At 45.6% G+C, this 19,760-nt stretch overlaps 1 protein-coding gene across 7 annotated transcripts in view; it reads right to left on the reverse strand.

The window, feature by feature from the left end:
* prrc2b (proline-rich coiled-coil 2B) overlaps nt 1-19,760 on the reverse strand; it is a 46,538-nt gene that overhangs the window by 18,573 nt on the left and 8,205 nt on the right. For 6 of the 7 annotated variants that reach the window (XM_012968984.3, XM_031890906.1, XM_012968985.3 and 3 more), the window contains exons 2-12: nt 10,513-10,685; nt 8,046-8,223; nt 6,557-6,659; nt 6,385-6,457; nt 5,400-5,567; nt 4,254-4,495; nt 4,030-4,157; nt 2,903-3,051; nt 2,583-2,676; nt 1,012-1,207; nt 548-878 (exon numbers count right to left, since the gene is read on the reverse strand). In XM_012968984.3, coding sequence (XP_012824438.1) covers nt 548-878; nt 1,012-1,207; nt 2,583-2,676; nt 2,903-3,051; nt 4,030-4,157; nt 4,254-4,495; nt 5,400-5,567; nt 6,385-6,457; nt 6,557-6,659; nt 8,046-8,223; nt 10,513-10,627 — 1,777 coding nt within the window. In that variant the 5' untranslated portion in view covers nt 10,628-10,685. The remainder of the gene's footprint in view (nt 1-547; nt 879-1,011; nt 1,208-2,582; nt 2,677-2,902; nt 3,052-4,029; nt 4,158-4,253; nt 4,496-5,399; nt 5,568-6,384; nt 6,458-6,556; nt 6,660-8,045; nt 8,224-10,512; nt 10,686-19,760) is intronic. The other variant, XM_012968981.3, reaches the window with a different exon arrangement.

The following is a 19,760-nucleotide window of genomic DNA, read 5'->3' on the forward strand; positions in this document are numbered from 1 at the left end:
ATAATTAGGATCTGGTTAGGGAGAACCATTGCATTTCTACTGATAAATCAGTGGAAAACAAAAAATCAAAGTTCTCTTAAATGGGTAGTTCACCTTTACATGACATAACCAGTCATATTCTAAATCTGTAAAGGGCTTCAATCTTTAAAGGTTTTAGAAAGCTCTTCAAGTTTGGAATTGTTCCAGTTTTACCCTAGAAACCAGGCAATGGTTTGAACGAGAGACTAGAAGATAAATAGGAGAGGTCTGATTAGACAGATAGGTAATAAAAACAAAACTGTAGCCTCACACAGCAAGAAAAGCCCAAGCCACCATTACTTGTACGATGCAGAGTAGCTTGGAATACTAAATAGTTTATATCAATTTACTTCTTTGGGAGTTATGTAATAAAAGGCACTACGTTTGCCCAAGAGCAACCCATAGCAACCAATAAGCAGGTAGAATTTACTGGTCACTGTTTAAATCAAACATCTTATTGGTTGCTAGGGTTAGTGCCTTTTATTACATATAGGGGTATAAGGAAAGCCAATACCTTATGCAGACCTACCTCTTCTGAAAGTATGTGCGTTTTCCTGGGGGTTGCTTCTGTCTGACACAGGAGAACGGGGGTCTTCATTCTCCTTATTGTCCAGCTGGCGGGAAGAATCTGCCGATGGTTTCAGGGCCTGCTTGTTCTTCTGATCAAGCTGTTTTAGTTTAGCAGCACAAGCAGCCAGCCGTTCCTCGCGGTTTCGCCTCTCCTCCTCCTCTCTCCTTTTGCGGGCACGCTCTACTGCCTCAGAGATCTCGGACTGGACAAAATTTTTCCTCTGGGGCAGCTTTTCATCTTTCTCTTCTATGGAGGGCTGTCGCAGGACTGCAGCAGGGGCAGGGGGTTTCTGCAACGCAGAAATTAAATCGGATATTGAAAGAGAAAGGGCTACAGACACTAGATAAGGAGACATTGCTGCTTACGAATCTTTGGGGTAGAGGGAGAAATATATAATCTACTTGGGATAGAATGTTGGATACCTGATGATCAGCCACAGCAGCCCAAGTGTTGGGTTTACGTGGCCCTTGTGGCGCAGGTTCCGGTGTTCTTCTTGCAGGACGCGAATGGGACAATGTGTCGTTCCACACCTTTCCTTCATCTGCTGGATGTTTTCCCTCCACGCTATCAGTAGAATTGAAGGAAACCTGCCGCTGCCTTTTGCCATCCCAACCATTCCTGAAATGAAAATTGAAGGTATTTTGTGAGAGCCCGGTCTTACATTAAAGGGGAACTAAAGCTCAACAAATATGTCAGCTAGAAATGCTACACATTAGGTTTTGTTTTTCTGTACAAGACAGTTCTTTAAAACACCTATGCCTGTGATGAGGCCCCCAATCTTCTTTTCTACTGACTTACTGCACTTGCCCTGGGCTGCTGTCAGCTAAGGTGGCCATACTTGGGCAGTTTAAAGCTGCCAATACAGGCCCTCCTTAATTTATCTGCCGGACTGGGGGGTGAAGGGCCCACCGGGGCTCCCAACCCAGGGGCCCTGCAGGTGCCCCGCCGGCCACGTCCCCTTACAACCCCCCCACCCGACGTCCTCCCCGGGCGCACGTAAATTTAATGCATCGGGAGGAGTGGTCGGGCAGGGGGAGAGCCGGCAAGGGTCGGGACTGGGCCACCGGGGCCCACTAGAGCCGAGGCCCATTGGGATTTTCCCCGGTGTCCTGGCGGCCCAGTCCGACCCTGGACAGGCCTTCCCGACCAAAATTTGGAATATACAGAAACAAACAGCAGGCAGGCACATCTGGTATCCATAGTATATCGAAATAAGTCTAAAGAAGCAGCTTGCAGTCTTTATAAAAGTTCATGTTTTATTTAATCCATATAAAACAACAGCACAAGCCTTACGCGTTTCGTACCTTAGGGGTACTTAATCATAGGCTGCAGCAGCCTATGATTAAGTACCCCTAAGGTACGAAACGCTTAAGGCTTGTGCACGTAAGGCGTTTCGATATACTATGGATACCAGATGTGCCTGCCTGCTGTTTGTTCCTGTATATTCCTGTATGGCTCCCTAAGCTGAAGGTCTGGGGCATGAGCACCTGGACCCACCTTAATCAGGGGTAAGACTCTACATAACTATATAACTACGACCATGTTAAGGTCCTGTGAACAACTGTGTGTATTCCTCATCAACCAAAATTTGGCCAAAAATCAGCCAGATGTCGAGCGGACCGGCTTGATTTTCTGTTGGCTTTAGGGCCACACCAGCTCATTGATGCACCCCTTGCTCCCACTTCTCGTAGCCCCTTCGTGGCCCTAGGGCCAAACAATGGCGTCAGCATTATCAGGGAAAATTTGGCTTGTTTGCCGACTTGCTAAACAGGCGAATCTCATCAGCCCTGTAGCACCAACAAGATCAAAGATGGTAAGCTCTTGAGGACAAGTTCAGTATATAAAATACAGGCTTCCAGTTCTTATTTATTTTTGACACTTTAAAATGGTCAACAAACTGATATGGGTATTGCGTTATGTTTACACTGTCCCCAGGTCACAATATTTAAAAAAAAATAAAAAAAACAACAACAAGATTAATGCTGGAACGTACCATTTACTTCTGCCATCTTTTGCAGCACCGTCCTCCTCTTCTTCATCTTCACTGAACTTCAGTTTCTCGGAATAATCAACCTCATCGTGCAGACCTGAATGCAAACAGACACAGCTCACAACCTACTTACAAAGTTATCAGACCATCGTTAAAGTGGGATGTTCCCCATGAATTAGTAAACAATTTCAATTGGGGTGCAGTTGATTTGTAGGCTCAGACCGTATTATAAATAAAAGGTACCACTAAGGCCTTATTCTACATTTACAACCTACTATAGGTTGAATAAAGCTTCACAGATACATAGAAGGAAAGTCACTTACCAGCCCAGCCATCCTCTGCATCATTATCAAGGTCATCCAGCTCCTTTAGATCCTCTGCATTGATGATGGTGGCTCTTGGGGGGCGCTCGGCTGGTGGGCGGGGGGGTCGTGCAGAACGAGGGGGTGCAATGGGAAACCTGCTCTCCCGTCTAAAGCAAGGCAACAAAAAAATGTGCTTACTTACAGTTTTTCTTACCCTTTAATGCCAGAAATAAATCTGCACTAGATGCAGTAGGTTCTATAGTGCAGAAGATGAATTTTACCCAGGAATTAAGCAGTTAATATAAACAGTTAACACATGCAAAATAAATAGGGTTTGTATTAATAATGAAGAGATAATGGTCTATTTAAAATAAGAATCTGCAATTGGTCTTCATTGTTATTATTTGAGGTTTTTAAATTTAGATTCTTGTTCAGCAGCTCTCCAGTTTGGAAAACAGGCAGCTATCTGGTTGCTAGGGTCTTATTTAACCTACCAACCAGGCAGCGGTTTAAAAGATAAATATGAAGAGGAGGACCTAAATAAAAAGTTAAGGAATAAAAAGTAACAGTAAAATTGTAGCCTCACAGAGCAATAGTTTTTGCCTGCTGGGGTCAGTGATCCCCATTTCAAAGCTGGAAAGAATCAGAAGGCAGCAAATAATTCAAAAGCTATGAAAAGTAAAAAGTAAAGACCAACTGAAAAGTTGCTAAGAATAAGCCATTCTATAACATATATTTATTATTATTAGTTGTGGTTTTTAAGGTATTTAGATTCTTATTAAGCAGCTCTCTGGTTGCTAGTGTCCAAATTAACCTAGCAACCACACGATTTGAATGAGAGCTGGAAAACAAATAGGAGAGGTCCTGAATAGAAAGAGTAATATCACCATTAAATTGTAGCCTCACAGATTTTTTTTATATGGGGTCAGTGACCCCCATTTAAAAGCTGTCAAATTAAAAAACAAAGCCCAACTGAAAAGTTGCTTAGAACTAGCCTTTCTATAATACACTAAAAGTTAACCACCCCTTTAGGCAATCTCAACGCAGTACAGTTGTAATAAGGATGGGGGGGTCAAATTACGGTCCACATTAGGAAATTAACTATTTTTAAAAGAAAAAAAAAAAATATATATGTATAATTGTACCCTTCGTTATCATTCATCTGAAATTGGCGAAAAGGGACTCGAGGTTCAAGGCGAGACTGAGAATTAAGGGTGGGAAAGGAAGTACGATCCAATGTCCCAGAAGGCTCTGGTGGGTGCTGAGAGCACATCTGTAAAGGAAAAAAAAAAAAAAAATAGCTATATAATGGCATGGTTTTAGGGTGCAGAATGGGTACAACCATCAGTGCCAAGCCAATGATACTTACAAAGGCTGGTAGCATGTCATGGTAAGTCGGTGGGTGGTAGGTGTTTCCCATGAACTGAGCAGGGCCTTTTCGGGTGGGCTGAGCCGGGCGCAGCGAGAGTTCTTTAGTATCATTAGCAAGCGATGTAGAGGGGGGCCCTTCTCCCGGTACTGCCGTTTTGCTGCCCGGCTCAGTAGGAGAGGCGGTCGGAGATAAGCTGGAAGCGATGCTTCTCCCACCGCCGTCTCTCCAACTGGTGACATCTGCGGTATGGGGAAAAATATATATAGAAGCATATTAGCAGCCACTCAACGCTACGTCTGCCAGTACCGGACCTTAACAATGAAAGACAATGATCAACAAGAAGAATACAAATGAAATGATCACATTAGCCTACAATACTTCTGAGGGCTAGTGTTGCCTTTAATATGAAAGCTAAGATCCCTCCCTGCTGTTTGGAGGGAAATGCCTTGTGGCAAATAATTTAAGAAGCGTGAATATGAGGCATAGCTATCAAATATGTTGGCTGCAATAATAAATAATAATGAAATATCCAAAAAAAATCCTAATTCTACGTCTAAAAGTGGGTGGGGGGAGACATGCACTATGTTTGCTCAGGAGCAGTAACCTATAGCAACCAATCAGCTGGAAGCATTTACTGATGACTTGTTCAAAGCTTCTTATTGGTTGCTATTAGTTACTGCTCCTCAGCAAACTTAGTGCCCTCTATTACATATGGGGGGGGGGTTAACTCCTTAATATCCCCACAAATGTTCAGTAAGCAGATAAGAGTTACTAGTGTTACTCTGCAGAAATAACACTGCATCCTTTATCTCAATTTATTCTTATAACTGACAGCTGCCATACTAATCATTCTCATTGGAAAAAAAAAAAAAAGCCAGCAACTAAACAGCACCCCTAGTGGTCACTTTATAATAACGCTAAAATGAAAAACACATGTATGGACATTCATTGGTTTATAAAGAAATTCATATGAAATGATTGGTATCCCTTATGTATTACATAAAACTCATCCAAATGATCAGACAATAGTGCCAGGACCACCAAGGCAAAACGAGAACATAAGTTCAGTATATTTGTTAGATATCTAACTACAGGGGAAGGGGGGGAATGGGAAGACGAACAATAAACATTCAGAATGGTTACCGGGAAGCAGGGCGAGGGGCTTACTCTGGGGGCGGAGGCTTGGTCCGGGCCCATACGACGGATCTAAGACGCTCTTTTCTTTGCCAGCCTTGTCTTGCTCGCCAGCTGCTTTCAGCGTTGGAAATTCCTCGGGAGAGAAGGACAACAGTCGGTTTGAGCCCCTTGAACCTGCGTGAGAATAAAGGGGAAAGACCAGGGAGCCCAAAAGTGAGAAAACAACCAGAAACTATAAATACAGAGCCTCCACAGACAAAGATACAGTGTATATTTAGTATATCCTGCAGTACAGTATATCTGCTGCACAATTGGCTGATTTCCAGAGCTACATCACCCTCACAAGACTGTGCTTACTACAGAGAAATACCTAAACTGGTGTTGATTTATGCTACCGCTCTGTGCAGAGGAAAGGCCCCTGACGGCCCAATACTGTCTTTGCCACCCTGACTGCCATTTATGTTAAACGTGACCAATCACCCAGACATAAATACCCATATTCCTTTTTTTTTTCTTCATCCATACCCATTATAAAGGCTTTTAAACATCCCAGCTGTCAATCAAATACTGTCTGCCCCGCCTCTATGACTTACTTTCACTTTCCATTCTGCACTTACTTTTCCCCTCCCTTCTCACCATCTAATTGTGTAGCCAAGGGTATGGGCATCAGGTCCCCCATTCTGGCACATACACAAGATTCTGGGGTGATACAAAGCTTGCCTTAATATGAGTGCCCACAAAATGGCACCCCCCTGTGTAAGTCAAGTTTATTTTGCTCACCAAACAAAAATACATTTGTAATTATTTCTTAGGATGAGTGGTCCCTTTAGTTGTAACTGCCCATGCCTAAAAAAGCATGGAGGAGGAGTGTGGGCCACAGAAACAAAATGCACAGGCCCTATACATAAACTTGGAAAGGGATGGTGGAATACAAGGGGGCTCAGGGTCCCTAATAGAGCTAGCAGAGCTACTGAGTGGCAAAATCACTTACCACCTTCTTGTCCTGCTGGCTTTCCATTCAGCTGTGCCCATGATTTTGGTCCACCTGGCACTAAATTTATGTTCTTTAAAAGACAAACAGGGAAAACACAGTTACACACGTGCCATATATACACGAACATACATAACACGTCATGCAGCAGGGCTTGCACGCAGCAACTCACCTCCTGATTGATCGATGGGGTCGGCTTCTGTAAATTGGAGACAGATTTCTGCAAACCCTGCGGCGGCAGCGACTCCTGCTGCGGAGGAGCTGTCACACTGGAACTGAGTAGAGAGAATCAATGAGAGAAGAAGATAGAGAACTATACTTTAGGTGACAGATCAGGCAGAGCGAGTCAGAGCCAGAGCCAGGCAGAGCGAGCCAGGCAGAGCGAGTCAGAGCCACAGCCAGGCAGAGCGAGCCAGAGCCAGAGCCAGGCAGAGCGAGTCAGAGCCAGAGCGAGTCAGAGCCAGGCAGAGCGAGTCAGAGCCAGGCAGAGCGAGTCAGAGCCAGGCAGAGCGAGTCAGAGCCAGGCAGAGCGAGTCAGAGCGAGTCAGAGCCAGGCAGAGCGAGTCAGAGCGAGTCAGAGCCAGGCAGAGCGAGTCAGAGCCAGAGCCAGGCAGAGCGAGTCAGAGCCAGAGCCAGGCAGAGCGAGTCAGAGCCAGAGCCAGGCAGAGCGAGTCAGAGCCAGGCAGAGCGAGTCAGAGCCAGAGCCAGCCAGAGCCAGGCAGAGCGAGTCAGAGCCAGAGCCAGGCAGAGCGAGTCAGAGCCAGAGCCAGCCAGAGCGAGTCAGAGCCAGAGTCAGGCAGAGCCAGCCAGAGCCAGGCAGAGCGAGTCAGAGCCAGGCAGAGCGAGTCAGAGCCAGGCAGAGCGAGTCAGAGCCAGAGCCAGGCAGAGCGAGTCAGAGCCAGAGCCAGCAGAGCGAGTCAGAGCCAGAGCCAGGCAGAGCGAGTCAGAGCCAGAGCCAGGCAGAGCGAGTCAGAGCCAGAGCCAGAGCCAGGCAGAGCGAGTCAGAGCCAGAGCCAGGCAGAGCGAGTCAGAGCCAGAGCCAGGCAGAGCGAGTCAGAGCCAGAGCCAGGCAGAGCGAGTCAGAGCCAGAGCCAGGCAGAGCGAGTCAGAGCCAGAGCCAGGCAGAGCGAGTCAGAGCCAGAGCCAGGCAGAGCGAGTCAGAGCCAGAGCCAGGCAGAGCGAGTCAGCAGAGCCAGGCAGAGCCAGAGCCAGGCAGAGCGAGTCAGAGCCAGAGCCAGGCAGAGCGAGTCAGAGCCAGAGCCAGGCAGAGCGAGTCAGAGCCAGAGCCAGGCAGAGCGAGTCAGAGCCAGCAGAGCGAGCCAGAGCCAGGCAGAGCGAGTCAGAGCCAGGCAGAGCGAGTCAGAGCCAGGCAGAGCGAGTCAGAGCCAGGCAGAGCGAGTCAGAGCCAGGCAGAGCGAGTCAGAGCCAGGCAGAGAGAGTCAGAGCCAGGCAGAGAGAGTCAGAGCCAGGCAGAGCGAGTCAGAGCCAGGCAGAGCGAGTCAGAGCCAGAGCCAGGCAGAGCGAGTCAGAGCCAGAGCCAGGCAGAGCGAGTCAGAGCCAGAGCCAGGCAGAGCGAGTCAGAGCCAGAGCCAGGCAGAGCGAGTCAGAGCCAGAGATATAGACAGACAGAAATAAAATTGGGTACTGGGCACTGAGCTCACCTCTTTTGGTCTTGCTGTTCTTGTTTGTTTGCCCATCCCGTTCCGTCCTTGGGCACTATAAAAATGTTGGGGTCGTTTCCTTTGTTTTCAGATTTCAAGCTTGGCAAGTTTGCAGGAGGGGGCATGCGCCGGGCTGCGGCAACTTTCCCAAGACTCTGTAAGCCATGTCTAGGTATAACTGCAAAAGAAATTAAGATTGCGCATTAGTGACATGCTGAGAAAATGGAGATATCAGGGTTGTATTCGATTGTATTCGAACTGCATCAAATGCAGCTAAAGGTATTTACATGCATCATGCGATACACACAGCAATGCCTGAAAAGGGGTAGTTCCCCTTACAATTAACTGTATGATGTAGAGAAGGGGTGGGCAAACATTTTGGCTCAAGGGCCACATTGACTTACAGACGGGCCGGGCCAGCGTTACGCCGTTTCTGCTCATCAGTCCCCAGACGCCAAGTTTTGCATGATTAGACTTGCGGAGTCAGCGGGACGGATTAAAAAGACCAACGGGCCGGACGTAGTTTGCCCACCCCTGATGTAGAGGGTGCTATTCTGAGACAATACGCAACTGGTCTTCATTTTGGTTTTTGGATTATTTAGCTCCTAATGCAACTCTCCAGATTGGAACTTTAACACCTACCTGGTTGCTAGGGTCTAAATTACCCTAGAAACCAGGCAGCGGTTTGAAAGGAGAGACTGGAATAGGAATAGCAATATAAGTAATTAAAAGTAACAATAACTTTTTGCCTGCCAGGGTTAGTAAACCCATTTGAAATCCGGATAGAGTAAAAAAAAAAAAAAAAACAGCCCCTGTATAAACAGAGAGGGTACTACAACAAGGAACAGGGTACAGCCCCTGTATAAACAGAGAGGGTACTACACCAAGAAGCAGGGTGCAGCCCCTGTATAAACAGAGAGGGTACTACACCAAGGAGCAGGGTGCAGCCCCTGTATAAACAGAGAGGGAACTACAACAAGGAGCAGGGTGCAGCCCCTGTATAAACAGAGAGGGTACTACAACAAGAAGCAGGGTGCAGCCCCTGTATAAACAGAAAGGGTACTACACCAAGGAGCAGGGTTCAGCCCCTGTATAAACAGAGAGGGTACTACAACAAGAAGCAGGGTGCAGCCCCTGTATAAACAGAGAGGGTACTACAACAAGGAGCAGGGTTCCGTCCCTGTATAAACAGAGAGGGTACTACACCAAGGAGCAGGGTTCAGCCCCTGTATAAACAGAGAGGGTACTACAACAAAGAGTAGGGTTCAGCCCCTGTATAAACAGAGAGGGTACTACAATAAGGAGCAGGGTGCAGCCCCTGTATAAACAGAGAGGGAACTACAATAAGGAGCAGGGTGCAGCCCCTGTATAAACAGAGAGGGTACTACAATAAGGAGCAGGGTACAGCCCCTGTATAAACAGAGAGGATACTACAACAAAGAGTAGGGTACAGCCCCTGTATAAACAGAGAGGGAACTACAATAAGGAGCAGGGTTCAGCCCCTGTATAAACAGAGAGGGAACTACAATAAGGAGCAGGGTGCAGCCCCTGTATAAACAGAGAGGGAACTACAATAAGGAGCAGGGTGCAGCCCCTGTATAAACAGAGAGGGAACTACAATAAGGAGCAGGGTGCAGCCCCTGTATAAACAGAGAGGGAACTACAATAAGGAGCAGGGTGCAGCCCCTGTATAAACAGAGAGGGAACTACAATAAGGAGCAGGGTGCAGCCCCTGTATAAACAGAGAGGGTACTACAATAAGGAGCAGGGTGCAGCCCCTGTATAAACAGAGAGGGTACTACAATAAGGAGCAGGGTGCAGCCCCTGTATAAACAGAGAGGGTACTACAATAAGGAGCAGGGTGCAGCCCCTGTATAAACAGAGAGGGTACTACAACAAAGAGTAGGGTTCAGCCCCTGTATAAACAGATATCACCTTAACAATGTTGTTTACCTTTAAATTAACAGTGTTTTGTAGTGCTATTTTGAAACAATTTGTTTTTGCAAATAATATTTAACAGACATATGACACCAAGCAGCTTATTTCCTGATACTCTCAACAGCTTCCTGTCTAAAAAAACAGAAGGGAAGGGGGGGGACCTCTCCCTGCCAAAGCGGCCAACCCTAGGCCAAGTTCAACTGTGCTTTCAGCAGAACGCTACAGCCTAAATATTGCTTCAATTAGACTAAAGCACATCAGTTTCCTCCCCCCTATGTAATAAAAGGCACTAAGTTTGCCCAGGAGCAGTAACCCCTAGCAACCAGTGACCATTTTATTCTACCTGCTGATTGGTTGCTATGGGTTACTGCTCCTGGGCAAACCTACTACCTTTTATTACATAATCAGAACGTTCACAATGGCAAAACCAGGCTGAAATGCCCAGCAACTACAAGCAAATGAGAAACCCTCGGATATCAGTAACGAGTATCATGGCGCCCCATGGATATAGATAAAACCCCCCACTTACCTGTGGTTCGGACTGCTTCTATTGACTTCCCTTTATACTTGTCAAACAGGTTGAGAGACGAATACTTGCTTTTCCCATCCTTTCCCTTGGTTATCTGCCCCAAACGATCGGACATTGCGATGAAATGTCATCTAGTAGGGAAATTTTTCTCTGCGCCTCTCCCGATCTGCTTGCTACAGGGAGAGAAGGACAGGAGAGGCCAATGTTAGCCACGAGTTCACCTCACCAATGGAAACGGCAGCGTTAAAATGAAAACTCTCATTGGTTGCTATGGGGTCCAGTGTTGATAAATGATCCCCAATCAAATTGTTCCATTTATTGTTCTCCCTGCAGCTGGCTGAAAAATAAATCTAATCACTGATTGGTTGCTATGGGTTACTTCCCTGGTGCAAATTTGCCCAGTGTTTATAAAAGAGCCCCAAGTGGGCTGCAAGGAGAACAATAAGGGTGAAGACACACAGAGCTACAGAAATAGACAATGTTGATTGTTGAGAATTACAGATAATTACACAGATACCCTGCCATAGACAATACTGAGAACTTATAATTCTCAGTATTGTCTATGGCAGGGTACCTTCTGGCATTTAGTAGCCAGTAGCCTATACCTGTAGCTGCAAGCCACTACAGGTATAGAAACCGTTATCCAGAATGCTCGGGAACAAGGGTATTCCAGATAAGCTTGAGTCTACTAAAAAATCAATACAACATGAATTAAACCCCACAAGATTGTTTTGCATCCAATAAGGATTATTTATATCTTAGTTGGGATCAAGTACAGGTACTGTTTTATTATTACAGAGAAAAGGGAATCATTTAACCATTAAATAAACCAAATAGGGCTGTTCTGCCCCCAATAAGGGGTAATTATATCTTAGTTGGGATCAAGTACAGGTACTGTTTTATTATTACAGAGAAAAGGGAATAATTTAACCATTAAATAAACCCAATAGGGCTGTTCTGCCCCCAATAAGGGGTAATTATATCTTAGTTGGGATCAAGTACAGGTACTGTTTTATTATTACAGAGAAAAGGGAATCATTTAACCATTAAATAAACCCAATAGGGCTGTTCTGCCCCCAATAAGGGGTAATTATATCTTAGTTGGGATCAAGTACAGGTACTGTTTTATTATAACAGAGAAAAGGGAATCATTTAACCATGAAATAAACCCAATAGGGCTGTTCTGCCCCCAATAAGGGGTAATTATATCTTAGTTTGGGATCAAGTACAGGCATTGTTTTATTATTACAGAGAAAAGGGAATCATTTAACCATGAAATAAACCCAATAGGGCTGTTCTGCCCCCAATAAGGGGTAATTATATCTTAGTTGGGATCAAGTACAGGTACTGTTTTATTATTACAGAGAAAAGGGAATCATTTAACCATGAAATAAACCCAATAGGGTTGTTCTGCCCCCAATAAGGGGTAATTATATCTTAGTTGGGATCAAGTACAGGTACTGTTTTATTATTACAGAGAAAAGGGAATCATTTAACCATGAAATAAACCCAATAGGACTGTTCTGCCCCCAATAAGGGGTAATTATATCTTAGTTTGGGATCAAGTACAGGCACTGTTTTATTATTACAGAGAAAAGGGAATCATTTAACCATGAAATAAACCCAATAGGACTGTTCTGCCCCCAATAAGGGGTAATTATATCTTAGTTGGGATCAAGTACAGGTACTGTTTTATTATTACAGAGAAAAGGGAATCATTTAACCATGAAATAAACCCAATAGGACTGTTCTGCCCCCAATAAGGGGTAATTATATCTTAGTTGGGATCAAGTACAGGTACTGTTTTATTATTACAGAGAAAAGGGAATCATTTAACCATGAAATAAACCCAATAGGGCTGTTCTGCCCCAATAAGGGGTAATTATATCTTAGTTGGGATCAAGTACAGGTACTGTTTTATTATTACAGAGAAAAGGGAATCAGTTTTAAAATTCTAAATTAAAATGGAGTCTATGGGAGACAGGCTTTCTGTACTTCGGAGTTTTCTGGATAATGGGTTTCCGCATAAGGATCCCATACCTGTACTACTAAACACCAGAAAATCCCCTGCCATAGACTATACTGAGAATTGCCTCTTATAAAACACACGTAGGGACAATTATCTGCAAAAGATCAGCATTGTCTGTTTTAGTAGCTGTGACATGTCTGCTACTAGTAGCTCCGTGTGTCTTCACCCTATAGTAGCTGTGACAAGTAGCAGCTACTAAGTAGTTCCATGTGTCTTCACCCTAAATGCAACAAGGTTTCCATGGGTTACTGCTTACGGGCTCATTTACCACTTACTGGTCAAGTGTTTATAATTGACCCCCACTGACTCCTATTGTTAAAGGGGAACTTAAGTGCAGTGCCAAAGCCCCTCCCATAAAATTCAGGACCGGTCCAGAAGCCTTTAGGCACTGGTACTTTATATTTAATTAGATATATATATGTTTATGTAATTAAATGGGTTCTTCCCCTTTAAATTAACCTTTAGTGTAATGTAGACAGCGCTATTCTGAGACAATTTGCAAATGGTTTTCATTTATTTGCGGCTTTTCCAGTTTAGAATTGCAGTCGCTATATGGTTGCTAGGGCCTTGTTTACCTTAGCAACCAGGCAGCAGTAATAAAAAAAAAAAATAATGAAATTGTAAGAAGCTCACAGAGCAATAGTTGTTTTTTTTAGGTTCAAGGGTCGGTTACCCCCATTTGTAAGCTAGAACGATGTAGAAGAAAAAGGCAAATAATTCAAAAACTATATATAAAAAAAGAAGACCAATTGCAATAGGATATTCTAGGTTTCACCCCCACCAGCAAGCAACAAAGTAACCATGTGAGTGTGAGATTTTTTTTACAGGGCCTCCCTCCCATGGGACTCATAGGACTTTAAAGCAACCAATGGAGCCGTTTGTGGGAATGCTAAGAATTCTGGGATGCCAAGGGATAAAGGGAATTTTCCAAGGTCACTGGGGGTTAATGTTTTGTAACAGCCCCGTGCAGGGGGTATTCATACAGGGGCCTCACTAGAAACACCTGTTGCGAGAGGGACTATGGCTTTTCATCTAGAGGGATTCTGGGAGTTGCAGTTCAGCAAGAGCGACATGATTCAAATCCAAACACCCAGAGCAGAAATATAAAGTTGATAGTGCGCCTCTGTCCCCCCTAAGGGAACGTCGCATCCAGAGCCGGCATTTACAGCACAAGCGGTATCCAGGCAACTGGCGTCCCTGCAGTTACAGATCCCGTAAGGACCGCCGGACTCGCGGCTCCTGGGGAAGAACTGCCTCCCTAAAGCCCCACGCTTGGATCCCCAGCCCCATCAGCAGCTGCATAAAGAAGCAAACAACCACCCCTCAAGCAAAGCAATAGCCAACAGTGCCGCCACCGCCATCACATTGCTACCTATAAGATGATTAATATAAAGGGGAACTAAAACTCATGAAAATATTAGGCTACGCCTTATGTTTTAGGCTTACACCACATCCCAGGCCTTCACCACTTCGATAATTTACCACGACCCGCAGCTTAGCTCGTCAACAGCCGCCCAGAGCATACTGAGCATGTGCAGTGTCACTGACCCTCTCCCTCAAGCCCCTCTCTTGCAGTCTATTATTGGGTTAAGCCAACACCTACAGATATATGGAAATACAGAACATAAAGTGCTGTACATAAAGTTATCAAATCAGTTTCCACCCCCAATGTCAGCCTAACTGTCCGCACCTCCACTCCTCTGGTAACCCCAAAAGGGTTAAAGGCAGCCACCTTATCCATAATCCTATTTTAAATGGGCCATACCATTTAATAGAGTTAAGCAATGTCCCACATGAGCTGCTTCTGTTTCCTTAGATGGGGGGCCAGACAATGGTGCCCCACAGGGCAAACCATATTATTGGCTAACAAGTGTGAGGACAGGTTTAAACCTGTCCTCACACAAGGAAAATCGAATTAGCTGAAGGATATGGAGGCCGGTGTGTATAAATACAAATATACAGCGAAGGAATGTTCTGGGCACACAATAAGCTGTACCCTCATACTGTACTGTCTAAGGGAAACACTATGGCACCTCCCTCCCATATGTATAAATACAAATATACAGAGAAGGAATGTTCTGGGCACACAATAAGCTGTACCCCCATACTGTACTGTCTAAGGGAAACACTATGGCACCTCCCTCCCATATGTATAAATACAAATATACAGAGAAGGAATGTTCTGGGCACACAATAAGCTGTACCCCCATACTGTACTGTCTAAGGGAAACACTATGGCACCTCCCTCCCATATGTATAAATACAAATATACAGAGAAGGAATGTTCTGGGCACACAATAAGCTGTACCCCGATACTGTACTGTCTAAGGGAAACACTATGGCACCTCCCTCCCATATGTATAAATACAAATATACAGAGAAGGAATGTTCTGGGCACACAATAAGCTGTACCCTCATACTGTACTGTCTAAGGGAAGCAAAATGGCAGCTCCCATCCCCATGCATTACTGCAAAAATGTATATACGGTACCTATGCACACATACTGTCTGACCCAAATTTTTCTATTGATTAAAAGGGAGTATAAATGGAAGTAATGACTATTTATAAATCAGCACGTACCTGACCCAGTAAAAGTTCTACTCTAAAAGAACTGATTGCCAGCTGTTAGATAATGTGACCCAATTTGAGGTGCTTTGCCGTGTTCAGTAGGGGAGTAGCGGCGCTGACACAGTAGCAGAGGAAGCCCCCAAGGTGCTAGTTAGGGTGAAATCCTTAGACAAATCTCACACGACACCCCCACCCCAGAGGAAATTTATTTATTCATACGAAGATTAGAGTGAAGCTGCTCGGAGACCATTAAAATGCACCCAAATTACAAGGGACCTTTCCCAGGGTGCTAATCAGTCTCCGGCTCTCTGGTGTCTGGAACCGCTGAGAAATAATTAATGAACCCAGATGAACAAGAACCAGAAATAACCCAATTCCCCCTCTAAAGGCTTACGCCAATGGGAGCCGCACTATGCCCAGAACATGGGAGGCCAGTCGAACAAAACTTTGGTGCCAGTGTAAATCAGAGACATTAAGCCTGCTCCAGGTCTAGTAACCCATAGCAACCAAACCAAAATGTTTGCTTTCAAACAGCAGCTGCTAATTGGTTGCTCTGTGTTCCTAAGGTCCGCTGTATCCATGCCGATCCTCCACCCCATAAAACAAAATGCAGGCAGGTTAATTGGTTGCTGATGAAAACGCCCTTAGATTGTAAGCTCCACTGGGGCAGGTACTGATGGGAATGTGATAGGGCCCTTAGATTGTAAGCTCACTGGGGCAGGGACTGATGGGAATGTGATAGGGACCTTAGATTGTAAGCTCCACTGGGGCAGGTACTGATGGGAATGTGATAGGGCCCTTAGATTGTAAGCTCCACTGGGGCAGGTACTGATGGGAATGTGATAGGGACCTTAGATTGTAAGCTCACTGGGGCAGGGGCTGGTGGGAATGTGATAGGGACCTTAGATTGTAAGCTCACTGGGGCAGGGGCTGATGGGAATGTGATAGGGACCTTAGATTGTAAGCTCACTGGGGCAGGGGCTGGTGGGAATGTGATAGGGACCTTAGATTGTAAGCTCACTGGGGCAGGGGCTGATGGGAATGTGATAGGGACCTTAGATCGTAAGCTCACTGGGGCAGGGGCTGATGGGAATGTGATAGGGACCTTAGATTGTAAGCTCACTGGGGCAGGGGCTGATGGGAATGTGATAGGGACCTTAGATTGTAAGCTCACTGGGGCAGGGGCTGATGGGAATGTGATAGGGACCTTAGATTGTAAGCTCACTGGGGCAGGGACTGATGGGAATGTGATAGGGGCCTTAGATTGTAAGCTCACTGGGGCAGGGACTGATGGGAATGTGATAGGGACCTTAGATTGTAAGCTCACTGGGGCAGGGACTGATGGGAATGATGTATAATCTATTTACCGCACCGCAGTACATGTTGGCGCTATGATACGAGAAGTGCACCAGATTTTATATCAATTATTAGGTTAACCCTAGTGGTTCTTCTACAGAGTGGAATGTTCCATCGTTTTCCTCAGGTTGGAGCGGGGGGAGTCGGCAGACTGGTCTAACATGCAGCTTTATAATCCGATGCCTTATATTATAAATATCCTGCTGTAAGTGGGTTATCACGTCTAATAGCTTCTGAATGGAAATTCATTATAAAGCCTCGATCTTGCCAGATCAACACGATCCATACGTCGGCATCAAGGTCAGAAGAAAGTGAAAATAAGGGCAACGGTAACCTTGGTTATGTAATAAGCCCCCCTTGTGAAGCGTTGCGGCCATGCTTTATGTAGCACGCTGATGTGTACACCATTCCATCTGCGTATCACCCCTGATATACAGCAGTTGTGCCTACTTTGTGGTCCTGACCGTGACCCTGTATGGGGCATGTATAGGCATTATAGGGTTAAGAATGGGGACACCTATGCCCAGGAGGTTCGGCAGCACTGAAACATTCAATATTTAGACATTTAACGCCTTTGCGCACATTCAATATTTAGACATTTAATGCCTTTGCGCACATTCAATATTTAGACATTTAATGCCTTTGTGCACTGTGGGTACCTGCCACACACTTTACGAGATAGTCAAGGGCCATGAATCTACCGCAGGTAACTGGCCCCCTGTGGGGCTGGCTAACAACATGACAAAAAGCAAGGACTCTTTGGGCAGGCTGGGAGGGCCACAAGGAGCCAGCATTCAAGCAGCACTAAAACAGATACCTGTTACCCTAAGTGCGGTGGGGGGCAGTTTAATACATCATGTAATGGAAGCAGTGCAAGCCCAGGGGCAACCGGCTACCAACTGACAGACTGCCCTAAGCAAGCCTTGCTGCTGTGTTTGTCTATTTAAATAGGGCCCCTACTCATCCCCCCCTCCCCAGTCGTTCCACCCTTCCTATAGGCTGTCGGCAGCCCAAAGCTCTGATTGGCTGAGGTATGGCTTACAATTAACATTCTCACCAACCCCCCCCCCCCCCCCCATTCCAACACCAACATGTAACACAAGCATGGGGGGGTGGCTCTTTAAAAGAAATGACCCCTGAGTCTAATAGCACAATTCCTATCTCTCAGGGTGCCCATACACGCCAAGATCTGCTTGCATGGTGAGGTCATCAAGCAAGTGGATCTTCTTCCGATATCCCCACCTATGGGTGGGCGATATCGGACTAATTTGGACGTTTGGCCCTGGGGCAAACCAATCAAATTGGATTGATGGGTATCGATTCAACGAGCTGATGCTGTCCCCGATTTCTGGCCAGATGTCGGTCGGGCATGTCCATCGTTTGTGCCCCTACACAGGCATATAAACTGCCGAATTGGTCTAAAGGCTGCCATACACGGGCCGATTCTAGCTGCCGATATCTGCCCCTTAGACCGATTCAGCAGCTTATCGGCCCGTGTATGGGCACTAACGATGGGTCTGCCCGACCGACATCTGGGCCGATATCGGGCAGGTTTAAAAGTTAGTCGGATCGGGGACCGCATCGGCTCATTGATGCAGTCCCCGAACCGAAGGACACCTATATCCTTCATTCTAATTCAATCTTTTGGCCCCAGGGCCAAGCAACCGAATTAGCCCAATATCGCCCACCCGTAGGTGGTGATCTCACCAAGCGAGCGGATCTTAGCGTATGGCCACCTTAAAGGACCGATATCGGCAGCTAGAACCGGCCCGTGTATGGCCATCTGAAATCAGCGCCAATGAGCCGGGCATAATAGGATTTGGATGCTGTGTGGGGAGACGGGGGAAGCACTTTCACTACAACGTGCTACTATGGCAGCCGGCTAATAATAAGGATCCGGGTAATGGAATCAGTGTGGGGATGCAGTGACAGAAGCTTGCTCTATTGCCCCCAGGGGCAAACAAAAGCTTTTATGGTGCTTAAACAATTCGCTGACCTTCTGCATGGCCCGTCCATCTGGCACACAGCTACGGCTAATCAATCACATACGGATCCCTATAGTAGGGCATTTCCACTTTCATTTTCAGTCCTCCTGTAAGTACCAACCACCACTTACTCATAACAAGCTTACAAATATATATCAGCAATTCAGCCATTCTCCTACAAACTGTGGCTCTAAGCCAGGGATCGGGGATCCCCATGAAGGTCAGCACCATAATTTGGAAGCCAATGCCCTCTAAAGAAAATTCGGAATTTATTAGTATCACTCATGTATTATAAGGGATAATGTACCCCCTACTGTAAATGATAAGGATATTAGCAGTCACTGAGGGGTTCTGTGCCCATATAAAGGCACAAGGCTGCAGGCTGAGTTATACAGGGAACTCTGAGTATCCTCCATGAAGGAAGGAGAGTAGCCAAAGTAACAGTGGCAGCCATGTTTTCTAGAGAGCGGCTCAGACGTGACACAGATGAGGGAAACTGGAGGGACTGGGTTAATCCTGTGTTTCAGTAGGGCAGAGGCAGCTGGGAATTTGGAAGTTGTTCTGACTGTAGCTGACGAGCCACTAATTAAAGTGAACACACACACACACACAATGTTAACAGGATGATTGGCAGTGTCTGCAGGCAGAACCTAGACACTCTCTGTAACTGCTGGTCCATAAGACTCCCCGGAAACTGGAAAGGAACCGTACAAAACTAGCACTATTTGTATTCACATAGCTATACATTATTAATATTATCCCAGCAAAAAATTAAAAATTAAAAATAAAAAAAAGGATTAACCGTGCTATAAATATAAATTGTGGTTACATTTTTCAAGGTATGTGTAAATGAAATTGCTATTAAATGCAGTATTTGTCTCACTGTTTAAAATCCACATACTGCCTGTTCTGACTCCTGAAGACTGTTAGCAAACCAGCAGAAAAATTTACTTCTGCTACATTGTTGAAGAACAAATGGATATTGGGATGTTGTATCAGGAGTCAGAACCAGCAGTGCAGAGAAGGGAAAGGGACAGACACAGTGACAGTTACACATAACTATAAACCCAGTGAGAATGAGGAATGAATGGATATTGGGGAGTTGTATCAGGAGTCAGAACCAGCAGTGCAGAGAAGGGAAAGGGACAGACACAGTGACAGTTACACATAACTATAAACCCAGTGAGAATGAGGAATGAATGGATATTGGGAAGTTGTATCAGGAGTCAGAACCAGCAGTGCAGGGAAAGGGACAGACACAGTGACAGTTACACATAACTATAAACCCAGTGAGAATGAGGAATGAATA

The sequence above is a fragment of the Xenopus tropicalis genome, chromosome 8, assembly GCF_000004195.4.
Source record: "Xenopus tropicalis strain Nigerian chromosome 8, UCB_Xtro_10.0, whole genome shotgun sequence".
In the NCBI taxonomy this organism is placed as follows: Eukaryota; Metazoa; Chordata; class Amphibia; order Anura; family Pipidae; genus Xenopus; species Xenopus tropicalis.